This window comes from Ursus arctos, unplaced genomic scaffold (genome assembly GCF_023065955.2).
Source record: "Ursus arctos isolate Adak ecotype North America unplaced genomic scaffold, UrsArc2.0 scaffold_23, whole genome shotgun sequence".
Classification (NCBI taxonomy): Eukaryota; Metazoa; Chordata; class Mammalia; order Carnivora; family Ursidae; genus Ursus; species Ursus arctos.
The window spans coordinates 30269077-30282061 of record NW_026622908.1 but is presented as its reverse complement, the minus strand read 5'-3'; the positions used below and the strand labels follow the sequence as shown (position 1 = coordinate 30282061).

The following is a 12985-nucleotide window of genomic DNA, read 5'->3' as shown; positions in this document are numbered from 1 at the left end:
ACTTAGGCCAATCAATCTGTTTCCAAGTCACTATCGCTCATCCCTGAAATAGGTCACAGACCAGTTCACTTGCCTCCACGCCGCCACCCCACCCTAGCTCAAGCCTCCACCATCATCACCATAGAGAATGACCATAGCCCTCTAACTGGACTGTGGGCATCCATTCTCCACACCAATGACCGCCCCCCCATCTGTTCTCCAGGCTGCAGCCAAAGTCACCCTTTCAAAACATAAAGGAAACTTCTCATTGTTCTTAAAGAGCAAAAGTCCCAGTTTGGTCTACTGGGCCCTATACATCCAAGCTTCTGTCTCCCCCTCCCAGCCCCTATGTTTGCTACCCTCCAGGCACAATGACCTTCTTCTAGCCTTGTAAATGTGCCAACCTCTTTCTCCTGCCACAGGGCCTTTGCACATGCTGTTCTGTCTACCTGGAGGGCATTCTCTCCCCTTAATCCCAGCTCCACTATCAGGAAGCCTTCCCTGACCTCTGGCCACATCAGTTCCTCTGGTTGTTCCCTTTTCTCCTAGCCTCACTGTCTCTTCATCACCCAAATCATGATTTTACATCTCTTTATCTTATTCTTTGATTCATTCCAGCTTCCCCACAATAAGCTCTATGAGGGCAGGACTGATGTCTGATCTGGCCCATCACTGTATCTCACAGGCCAGTTCAGTGCCCAGCCCAGCATAAAGGAGCCCCACAAGAAAGGTTTAATTAATGGCTAATGAATCATCTTTCCACTCTCTAGCCTGACTTTCTCTACTGGCCCTGCCTTCTTCCATCTCTGTTCAAACTTGACTCCCGAGAGCCCAGAGTCATCCCTGACAGTCCTTCCTCTTCAGATCGTTACAAACCCTCTTTCTCACCTCCACATCCCATCCATTAATAAACCTCGGAGATTCTCCTTTCTAAGTCTCTTGCAGATGTGCCTGCCTCTACCACCTGAGCTGAAACCAGCATCTTTTCTGACCTGAGCCCCCCACCCAGGCCTCCTACCCATCCCGGTTCTCCATTCTGCAACCTAACCTCCCCATTCTGCAAGGCTTCCCCTGGCCTGCAGGAGAAGCGGCACCTACCCTGACTTATGAAACGTGGTGTGATCTGCCCCTGCCCCCTTCTCTGATTTCTCACCACACTGACTCCCGGGCTCATTGCTAGCAAAGCACTGGACCTGTTGGAGTTTCTCTCGCTCAGCTGTTCTGTGTGCCTACAGCATTCTTCCGTGCCCCGTCCCCCAACTGCTACTCATTCCTCCAGTCTCAAGCTGAAAGGAACCCTGCCCAAACCCTTCAAATAGGCCAACGACAACAACAATGATAGCTGATATTCACTGCATGCTTCCCAAAGGCAGGCACGGTTCTAAAGACTTCACAGTGTTAACCTATTTCATTTCCACCATCAACTACGACTGTTCTGTTACAGAACAGCCACACGGAGGTTAAATGATTCGTCCGAGGTCACATTTGATAGTAAATAGCACAGCTGGCTGACACAATGAACTTGGGCTCCAGGCCCCAGATCCTCGAGCACCACGAACACCACCGTCTCCCTCTGCTCCTAGAGGGTCCTGTCTTCCCCCTTCCGTAGCAATGATCACGTGTGCACATACCTGGCCAGTACCTGTTGTCCCCACCAGACCATCCACTCCCTGATGGCAGGGGCCATGGTTCCTCTGGCACTCAGCCCAGCACCTGGCATCACTGCTTTTTGGGCTGAATGTCATGCTCTGCATTCCCACAGCCCCCAGACCCAAGTCACCCACTCCAGAGGAGGGCCTGGGTAAACCCTTTGTCAATGCCACAGAATGGCCCGCCAGACACACACACATGAACATTCACGGGGACATCGCCCTGAGTTCTGCCTGGCAGGCTGGCCACGGGCTCCCTAGAGCCCCACTACCGATTCTGCCGACCCCAGCCAGACGGGCCCCTCAGCACGGCCCTGAGCCACCCAGGGTGGCAAACCACTCAGCCAGGGCAAGGGGATAGCAAGATTCATCATCCCTGCATCCTGGACTAATGGCAGAAAAGCTCTCGGGCCAGGCTGGGCCAGCATATGGCTCCCCCTGCTGGTTTCCTTCCACGCTCTCGCTAGCACCCTCTCCCAAGGCACAGGCCAGGGGACACTCACCAGCCAGGAGAAGAAGCCAGCTGATTTGTCCTGGGTGGAGATCTGCCCCTCATAGGGGCCGAAGATGTGGCCCTTGGGGATGACCTCATTTATGCATCGCACGTCATTCTCCCCACTGGCTTCCTTGACCACCTCCATGCCCTGCGGGATGGTGAGGGCAGCCCTGTCTGGGATGCCCACGGGCACTGGCGTGTCGGACACAAACACTGGGGGACCGTGGTTCGGGCACTCATCCACAAAGTACTCCTGGCAGGACTCGCAGACTGAAGGGACGGAAAGAGCGAAAGAGCCTCAGTTGCTGCAGGGAGGCAGGACGCCCACGGCGGAGGCTGAGGGGCTGCAGGGAGGCCCCCCCTGAGGATGGCATCGGGCGGGAAAAGCACACTGCGTGGGACTCACGAGTCCCGGCCCTGGCTCCACCCCAGCCAGCCACAGGCCCCTGCGTCTTCAGTGGTAATAACCCACTACCCTCCCTGGGGGCTCAGCAGACATGCCTGCCAAGGCGAAGGAGGTCAGTAGCTCCCTGGGTTTTAAGTTTACAGCACAGCTTTGGGGTCAGATGGGTCTGGGTTGGAACCACAACTATGTGCGCATGCGGGCTGTGGGACCCGAGGCAGGGTCCTGAGCCCCCAGCAAGCCTCAGTGTCCTCACCTGGAAAATGGGACCAATAAGAGCCACCTCGGTGGTTAAGGGTGAGGGCTAACTGAAGCCCAGACCCGTGTCCAATACATCATAGGCGAGGGCCTATCATTAGTCTTACGGCTGCAAATTCCCAAGCAGAGATGGGATGGGGGGGTGGGAGCAGGGTGAAGGGGTGAAGGGAGGAGAAAGCCAGGAACAGCCCCAGGCTCCACTTACACCAGAAGTCCACTTGCTGGAAGCTTTTAGGCATGATGAGCTCACGCTTCCCCTTCAGTTTCTTGGGCTCCACTTCCATGGTTGAGGGGTCTGGTCTCCTAGAGCTGGCCAGGCCAGGGGCCAGTAAAGGAAGCAGAGAAGCTATCAGAGAGTGGGAGACTGGTGGGCAGAGGGGCCGTGGACACAGCCAGGAGGCCACGGGGACACAGGGATGCGGGGCGGGCGGAGGAGTCCCAGCCAGGCTGCCGGTTCCGCAGGGGATCGTGAAAAGGTAGGAGTTCTGAGCCCTGGGCCTAGGCCTTCCAGGGCCAGTGCGTGGGTTCTTCCAGTCTTCTAGAGCCTGCCCTCACTCACATCTGCTCCCAGGAGCTGCCCGGAGCAGGTGAAGGGCGGTGGGCCCGGAGTGGGAACTCTCCCCCAGGGCGTCCAACCAACCCAGCCCAGAGATTCCCCGCTTCTCCCTCTCCTGCCCCCACTTAAGGGCCTCACCAGGGCTGGCCATACTCCTGGTCTCGGAGTGGTGAGCAGACCTCGGTCTTCACCACGGTCACCATATCCCCCACGGCCGCCTTGGTCTGCGCCAGGCACTCCTTCATGTTGTCAGTCATTCTGTCCTGGGGACGGAAGGCGGGACCAGCACAGGACGAGGATCAAAGAGACAGGGGAAGAAGGGTGAGTGTCAGAGAGGGCAAGCGGGGGTCCCGTGGAGTCTGGTTACCCTCCCTGCCATCCCCAGAGGAAGCGCTTGAGAACAGAGACAACAAAAACAGCTGTAGCCTGGCCAAGAGGAAATGCCATTTCTATCCCGGGCTGGTCCTGGGGACGACTGGAGCCACCAGCCCCATGGGGTCAGAGGCCTAGGGGCAGCTCAGGCCAGGGGGCAGGACTGGATAGCACAGCCCGGACCCCAAGACCAAAGGGCAAAGGGTATGAAGAATCCACAGGAGTCTCCGCACAAAAGTCTGCAAATGGGGAACAGGGGAGGGACCGACTCAAGTCCAGCTGGGGCCAAGGGGGACTGGCAGATGACATGAGCCCTCAGCGCCCGGCTGCGCGGCCCCCTCACCCAGAGGCTGCCAGGGAATGCAGCCAGGCCCGCTGCGCCAGCTCAGAGCAGGTACAGGCGGGGCCTGGGGGTCCTGGTGTGGGCCGGCGGGCCAGCCCCGACTCCAAGCCCCACCCGCTCTCTCTAGGGGAGTCTCCCCAGCCCGCGGCTTACCGCCCTCCTCCACCACCGCGCCGGGCTTCAGCCCCTCCCTCGGCACCCCGGGGTCCTCATGCCAAGCCCGGGGACACTCTTCGGGCCAGGGCGGCGCGCGGCTCGGGCTGGGACCGCGCTCGCGGCCCGGGACTGGGCGAGCAGCGTGTGTGACTCACTACCCGGGGCCCCGCTGGCCACACCCCTGCTCCTCGGCTAATCAGCCCCCTGCTCCCCACCGGGGCCCCAAAGCCGGCGGCGGCTGGGAGGGGTGCGGGGAAACACGACGGCCTGCCCCCTCCTCCGAGCCGGCGGGGCCGGGGGGCGCGCGGAGGGGGGCGGGGGCTGCCCGGGCGGGCCGAGCCGCCCCGCCCCGGCCCCCCGGCCGCTCGCCCCCCCGCCCCCGCCGCCCCGCGGGGCGTCCCGCCCGCGTGTCCGGCGGGGAAAGTGTGAGGTCTCGCGGCCGGGCGCAGGGGCTGCGCGGGGGCCGGGGAGGGCGCGGGCCGCTCTCTCCCTCTCACCAACCTTCCCGGCGGGGAGCTCCCTGCCCTGCCCGGCCCGGCCCTGCCCAGCGCCGCCCCCCGCCCGCCAGGCCCGGCATTCCTTGCGGGGGCATGTGGCTTCTTGCCGGCCCCGGGGGCACGCAGTTGGCTGGCGGCCGGGAGGGGGGCGCGCGGGGAGCGGGAGGGAGCGGGCGCCCGGGAGGGGCGGCGGCCGGGGGCCCGCCCGGGGGCGGGGGAGTCCAGCCCCCAGCGGGCCGGGGCGCGGGGCGCCGGGCGGGCGTCTGGGGTGGCCGGGAGCGCTGGGGGCGAGGCGGGGGGCGGCCGGGCCCGGAGTGGGCGGGCGTGGGGAACGGGTTGGCGACGTGCGCGGGCAGTGCCCCGCGCTCCCTTCCTGCGGCTGCAGCGGACTCGCTGCGGCTGCGGCGCGGCCTGAGGCGAACCGGGCGACACCGATCCCTGCCCGCTGGGCGCGCCGCACGCCGCCTCGGCCCACCTGCACGGTCCAGGGTGGGGACCCGGCGCCTGGGGCGGCGTTGGGGGGAGGGGGACCGACCTCCTGGCCTAGGGAATAGCCCCCAGCCACCGGTCAGGGGACTTGAGGTCACCGAGGCAGGAACCTAGGGCGGGAAGATGTTGAGGGACTCCCCCAAGGTCACACAGTCCATTCCTGATGGAGTCTAGACTGGAGCCTGGGGCCTGCTCTTAGTAAATTGGAAACAGGAGAACTCCCAGATTCAAGCGTTATGTTTCAGGTCTGGTTCACCTCCATACCACACTCTCAGCCCAGCCTCTTCCAGAAGGATCACCCTGGGGTAGGATCAGGCAGTCCACCAGTCCAGCTGCCAGGTGGGGACAAGGTCCTGTGGATTTGTAAAGGATCACTGAACACTTCCTTCCCTGAGGAGCACTGCTCACTCCCATGGGCAACCTTCACTCACAACACATCCTGAGGTCAATAAGTCTGGTGGTTAGAGGCCTAGGTCCCCAAAAGGGCACTGCCTGTGTTCAAATCCCAGTGATTGGCTATGTGACCCCGCCGGGTGTTAGGGACTGAGAGTTTATGTGCTCTCCCACCCTAACTCATATGTTGATGCACTTACCCCTAATGTGACTATATTTGGACACAGGGCCTAGGAGGAGGTGATAAAGGTTAAATGAGGTCATAAGGGTGGAGCCCTAATCCAAAAGGAAGAGACACCAGAGCTCTCTCTGTCTCTCTACCAGGTAAGGACGAGAAAGCATCAGTATGCAAACCAGGAACAGAACTCTCCCCCAGGAACCGAACTGACTTGCACCTTGGTCTTGGACTTCCCAGCCTCCGGAACTGTGAGAAAGCAATTTTGATTAGGCCAGCCTGTCCGTGGCATTTTGTTACGGCAGCCTGAGCCGACTGAGACAGCCGCTTACCCAGCTTCTCTCTGCTCTCATGTGTACATTTGCACAATGTGGCCAGCGTTCGAGTCTATCACAGACATTGCCGTGTGGAAACGGACAAAGTTGAGTCTGGAGGGGGTTAGGCACAGTCTCTGCATAGCTGCACGTGAAGAAAGCTGATCGGGAAGGTGGGTACGAGTGACCTCATGAAGGGGTGGCCTTGAATTCTCTCCACTGAGTTGGATTTGTTTTTTTAAGTCAATCATTTGCAGACTCTGGCACTGTATTAGAACAGACTGCTTGGGATTATTTTGTATATCGCCTCCTCTGGCCCCTCCATCCTTCACTCGCATGCCCCCACCACACCCCCATGCCACCTCCACCCTGCCACGGCGCCTCTGAACTTGCTGTGTCCTCTACTTGGAACACACCTGAAAAACTCCTACCGATCCTTCAGCCCTCACTGTCGTTCTCCTGCCCCACCCCCGGCCACCATAATACCCTCTCCAGCCCCATGTCCCTTTCCTTGTGGCACTTGTCGCCCTTAGAACAGTCTTTTGTTAGCAAGATCATTTGATTGACACCCGTTTCCCATAACAGATTATAAGTTCCACGAGGGCAGGCTCTTTTGCTCTGAGTAGCCAGCACTCGTAACCGTGCCTGGTACCAGGGCAGAACTAGTGAAAGGTAAGCACCGTGCTAGGGCATACGCTTTCAGGAGACACCCCCTCTCCAGGTCCTGCACTTGCAGGCATGGCACCCGAAAGCGAACACATCCTCGAATTTGGCACCTTAGGTGCCTTCTTGCCTCACCCTGGTCTCAGCCTTGCCTACAACAGTGCATTTTCAATATTTACCAAATGAATGACCAAATGACCCATGTCACAATTCACACCCACCCCTCCATAGGTCCTGCTGCCCCTACTGAGAATCTCAACTCTTCAAGAGCTCTCAGAAGGGAAGACAGGGTGGGCAGGTTATTGTTTTTGAATCCTCTTTTCTTCGGGGCGCTCTCAGTGATCTCGGCCAGGCAAGGTGGGTGGCCTGGTGGGTGCGGCTGGCGTGGAAAGGCAGTGAGGTGCAGCGGAGAGTGTGATGGAATGAGACTCGTGAGTCCTGGACCTGAACCTGATAGGAAGTCATAAAGTGTACCCTGTGGGCATGCGCACATCACTTAAACTCACCAGCCCTTAGTGTCTTCCTTGGTAAAGTGGAAATCGTCATAATTGCCAGGTAATCCCCGCGAGGAATAAATGAGGTAAAGGCTGGGGCGAGGCCTTGGGAAGAGCCAAGGGCTATGGGCCTGTAAAGGATATTAGTATTAAACTGGCCACCCAGAAGCAAGGGGTGAACAGGAAGAAGATGGGGGGGGGACCCAAAAAGGGGAAGGGAAAGAGGGAAAAGCAGCAGTAAGAGAATAAGGATAGAAGGGAAGAGGGAGAGAAGGGAGGGAGAGAGGAACAGAGACATGCAGCCACTTGTCTGAGTCTTAAATGGAAAACCATCCCCTCTGAGAAAAACATTCATTTATATCTCAAAGTAGAGATGTCTACTGGCCATTTCCTTTCATATCTGGTTTTTCATTTACATGCCACCTTCATCATGTAAAAGAATCGTGATGATTTGTAACACGAACACATAATACTCAACGAGACAGAGATTTCATGGAGAAACATTGATGCCAATTACACCAAGAATCTGTTGTAATATGGCTCATGATCTAGCCGCCCATTCAGTTCTGAGCCTCCTGGCAGCTAGAGCAAAAAGGGAAATACGATGGGTTACAGAATACTCAGTATTTGACACTTATTTATTGACTGCACCATGAAGTTCTCCCCATTCTTGCAGGAGTGCAGCTGCCTGGTGAACCAGCACCGAGACTCACTTGCATGACTGAGATGCATTACAACTCCCTCCTGCGTCTGTCATGAAGGCTGTGGGGACAGGGTGGGATGTGGCAGGACTTCCATATGGGAAGAGAGAGAGAGAACACCCCAGGCTGGTGTCCTTCATTGGGTCCATCTCAGCGGGCACCCGTAAAACCTGAGCCAGTTGAAGCTCCAGCAGCCATGCCTGCAGTCTGCTCTGGACCTGTTCGCCCAGGGAGGGGCCTGGGGGAGGAGTGGTCAGCAGGCCTCACGGAGGACTGAGAGCTGCTGGCAATGCTCCCTCCCAGCTGGCTCCTCTGAGTCTGCACACGCAGAGATTAGGCATGTTGCAAACCCAGCAATGAGATGCAAACCCAAGAGGAGGGGGCAGAATGCAATGGAGGAGGCAACAGCTCTGTTTTCACCCTTGGCGGGATGCCAGGGTCCTGGAATGCCCGGCAGCCGATGTGGCCTGAGGACTGGGAATCCGTGCCCACTTGGTATCCCTAGCGGCTGGCACCCTGAGAATGTGACGGGTCCACGCCGGTCCCAGCACCGCATCCTGTGTTGTTCCCTCTGATAACTAAGGGACATGAGATCAGACGGCTAGCCCCAGTCACACAGGGACCCGGGCTGGCTATCCCGAGCTCTGGGTTTCGGTCCTGGCCGAGCTGTAAACTTTTTAAGGTGACCTTGTGCCAGTTCCTTCCTGCCTTGCCCCGAGCCTCAGTTTCCCCTTCTTGAAAAATAAAAGGTCCAACATGGGTCTTAACAGTAAAACCAGGCTCACGGAGGAAGAGCACAGAATTATTACAGGGAGTTGCTGAATTATATGCCCAACATATAGACAGAATCAATTATATGCCTTTAACTTACAGGTAAGATGGATTTGTAAATGTATGTAGATACTTTTAAGATGAACAAATGATAGATTTATTTTAAAATGTTATTGAATTCATAGAAGCCGAATGTCACCATGCCACCATGTCACCATTTGGTTAATCAAATGATACCAGCACAGCCACTTACAAGCTAGGTAACCTTGAGAAAATCAACCACCAGTCCTACCTTAGTTTCCCCACCTGTCCAATGGAACTGAGATCAGAACTGATCTCATGGGCTGTTTTACACAGCGTAACGCCTGGCATATAATAAGCACTCTGGAAAGACGAGTTCTTATTGTCGTTCATTTTATTTGTTGTTTTCAAGTAGAGCAGGCATCAGGTGGGCACACTGATGAAAATTTTTTGACATTTAAAAAGGGGGCCTTTATAAGCAGTTACTACCTTTAGGAGAGGAACACTTTTAAAAAATCTATACTACAAAGATGCTTATCCCAACAGAAAAGAAAAAAAAGAAAAAGGAAAATAATATTTAAAAAGCAATTTGTAAAAGAAGACAAATGGCCAATATGCTTTATGGAAAACCACAAAACTTGAATACCCAAATAAATATAGATTAAAATAAACATAATTTTTCCTCTATTAGGTTAGCAAAGATGAAAACATCTCAATAATATTCCAAGTTGGCAAGAGTGTGGGGAAAATACCCTACATACCCTCCTGGTTGGAAAAATTAATTGGTACGACCTTTCTGGAGGGTGATTTGGCCACACATATCAAAAGACTTGAAATGAGCAAAACCTTCGTAGGAGCCACCCCAGACCTAGGAATTTCTCCTAAGGACATAATTAAGTTGTGTGCAAAGAGACGTCCACAAGGCTATCCTCTGCAGCACTATTTTTAGCAGCAAACCCAAAAAACAAACAAAAACAAACAAAAAAAAACCATACAGGGAAAAATGTACACCTTGAAAACAGGAGAGCCGTTAATATACAGCACACAGTGAAATATTAGATGGCAATTAACAATGCTTTAGAAGAATATTTATTGACACAGAAACACATGCTCCACATATTGTTGATGAAAAGCAAAAGTCACTAAGTGAAAGAGGATAATTTGAAAAGCTCCCTGCTGTATGATTTCAACTCTATGACATTCTGGAACAGGCAAAACTATGGAGGCAGTAAAAACGGTTCAGTGGTTGCTCAGGGTTAGCAGGAGGGAGGGATGAACAGGCAGGAGCACAGGGGATTTGTAGGGCAGGGGAACTACGCTGTGTGATACCGTAATGGTGGGTACATGTCATCATACATTTGTCTAAACCCATAGAATGTCCAGCACCACCGGGGAACCTTGATGTAAACCACGGACTCCGGCCGATAACGACGGGTCAGTGCGGATGCATCAGTTGTAACAAACATACCACTCTGCTCACTCTCCCACAGCGGGGGCGACAGCGGGTGTGTGGGGACAGGGAGACTGTGAAAGCTCCATGCTTTCCCCCTCACGTTACTGTGAATCTAGAACTTCTCTAGAAAGTAAAATCTATTTTTAAAAGTGAAAAATTGTGAAAAGATAGATACAAAGTAATCCCATTTTAGAAATACATACACATATGGATTTGCACACACAGGTCTGGGAGGATGTATTCTGGGGGATCGCTTGTGGTTACTTGGCACAGTGTGTTAAATAGAGTTTCTCTTCTTTTTGCTTAGGAGGGAAAAAAATGTCACTTAAAAACTCTTTCAAGGAACTCTTTAGCATCATTTAATTTAGGAATGGCTAGAGAAGCTAATGTCTAAGGCTCTGCCATCCTTACCCACTTGTCCCTGGATGCTGAGACCCAACCAATTGGTTGGGAGGAAAGAGGACTCCAAGTCAGAGACTGAATACCGGGCATATTGCACATCTGATGAATGAATGCAGATCGACTGATGGCTCAGTAAGGGCCCCGATATTTCTACCACGAGAGACTTCTATTTTTACTTTTCTTTATGACTCCCATTTTGAAAGTGTTTGCCCAGCGAAAAGACCGCATGCATTGTATAATCATCCATTCATTTTCGGGGCACCTGGGTGGCTCAGGCAGTTAAGGGTCCAACTCTCAGTTTCAGCTCAGGTCATGATCTCAGGGTCATGAGATCCAGCCCCACGTGGGGCTCCCTGCTCAGCGGGCAGTCTGCTTAAGACTGTCTCTCCCTCTCCTTCTGCCCCTCCCTATGTGCTGTCTGTCACTAAAATAAATAAATCTAAAAAAAAAAAATTCATTCCTTTTCCTATCTTTTCCTAGACACACTGGCACGTGATAACCAGGGTTAGCTGCTATCGTCCTAAGCAAAAGCAAAGAGATGTGGCATGCTCATTCATTTGTCCTGCTGATTACAGGGAACTGTACAATATTCATTAAGCTTCTTTATGTTTACAGAATAGCTCAGTGGGTCGATTACTATGCAGCAATGAGACTAAACGAACCACAACCACATACTATGGTATGTAGTAGTCACAGTGCTGAGAAAGGAGACCCCAAAGACTACGTGCTGGGTAATCCCATTTATAGAAAGGTTTTGAAAAAAAAAAAAGGGGGCAAAACTATGGTGTTAGAAGTGTTCGTGGTAATCCTTGGGAAGAACTAGAAAGGGGTAAGCAAGGGGCTTGTCTGATGCTGGTTGTGCTCTATTTCTTATCTTGGTGCTGGTCCGCTGGGTGTGTTACGTTTGTGAAAATATCTTGAGCCGTGCTTTTGTAACACGTGCGTTTTTCTATATGTATTTACATTAGGAGTAACAAGGGAAAACTATCTGCAGGGGCTCTCGGGGCCAAGAGCTCCCGGGAGGGAAACTCTGACCCAGTGCAGCCCCTGATTTTGCACCTGGAGAACTGGGGTTCAGCCAGCGAGGTTCCCGATTGGGTTTCAGGTTGACTCCATCATTGATACGATTTTGATAAAAAGAGGTTGGGGAGAGGTTCCGGAGTTAAGTGCAGAAGGTGGTCAAGGGGGACACTTTTTTCCTGTGTTTGCTTCTCAGGGGAGACACTGCTGGTGGCTTACCTGGACCCCATTCCCCCATGGCGCCCCACTAATAGACCCGGACATGGTTCAGGTGCAATACCTCCCTTCCAGGACCTACTGAGAGTCAGGACAAACCGAGCCTACCCTCAGCTCCAGGTGTGGGCTCTGATTAATCTAAGATTATATTGCAAATTGATAATCTAAGATACATTGCGAAATGCTCAATTAGGGTGATACGCTCCCCCTCCCCAGTTACCAGATCATAAACCTGGCCTTTAATTCATTAGCACCTGACATTCCCCACCCCAGGTGGGACACCTGACCTCACTTAAGCCCATCCAAGGGAAGAAAAGGACTTTTATTTCATGACTTGAACAAGAAAGCATGCAGCCATTGTTGCAAATAGCAGCCACGTTGTGCAAAGTCCTTCAGCGGGAAGCACCCTCAGGATGGAGCTTGTACAGCCCAGCAGAGCGAAGGTGTGGCATATATAATAAGTAATACATTTGTTCTTTGTCCCCAGTTCCTGGCAGAGAGCACCAAAACCCTAGGAATTTCCCAAGTAATAGGAGTGCCTTTTGTTATTCATAAGGAGCCCCTTTCTAGCTCACCTGAGTTTATGCTAATAAGTGACAAAGGGTGGGGCCCCTACAGAGCCTCAGGATGGGGCTGGTCACCCAAGAACCCACTAGAAAGTTAGAACTTCCGGCCCCACCCACTGATCTCCTGGGAGGGGAGGGGGCCCAGAGATTGAAATCTACAAAAATCCTTTGGTTTTTTGAACAGTATGTTCGTTTCGGGGGTACCACATAATGATTTGATATCTGTATATATTGCGAAATGATCACAGTAAGTTGAGTTAACATCTATCATGGTTACGGAATTCGTTTTCTTGTGATGAAAACACCTAAGACCTACACTCTTAGCAACTTTCCAAATAAGCAATATGCTGTTATTAACTACAGCCACCGTGACACATTACATCCCCAGGACTTCTTTATTTTATAAATAAACTAGTTATGAAATAAACTAAAAGTCTATACCTTCTGTCTCCCTTCCACCCATTTTGCCTCACCCTCCCACCCACTCTGGCCACCACGAGTCTTCTGTATCTATGAGCTTGGTTTTGTTTTGTCCTGGTTCCGCATATTCAGTGAGATCTTACGGCATTTGTCTTTGACTTACGTGACTTAGCATAAT

At 53.4% G+C, this 12985-nt stretch overlaps 1 protein-coding gene across 5 annotated transcripts in view; it reads right to left on the bottom strand.

Annotated features, from left to right (window-relative positions):
* The window catches only part of PRDM11 (PR/SET domain 11), a 78441-nt gene that overhangs the window by 42456 nt on the left and 23000 nt on the right, over positions 1–12985 (bottom strand). For 3 of the 5 annotated variants that reach the window (XM_057317376.1, XM_057317377.1, XM_057317378.1), the window contains exons 1-4: positions 4210–4501; positions 3480–3604; positions 2991–3094; positions 2132–2394 (exon numbers count right to left, since the gene is read on the bottom strand). In XM_057317376.1, the coding sequence (XP_057173359.1) occupies positions 2132–2394; positions 2991–3094; positions 3480–3598 (486 nt within the window). In that variant the 5' untranslated portion in view covers positions 3599–3604; positions 4210–4501. Of the gene's footprint in view, positions 1–2131; positions 2395–2990; positions 3095–3479; positions 3605–4209; positions 4502–12985 lie in introns of those variants that run through there. The other 2 variants (XM_048217449.2, XM_044389002.3) reach the window with 2 other exon arrangements.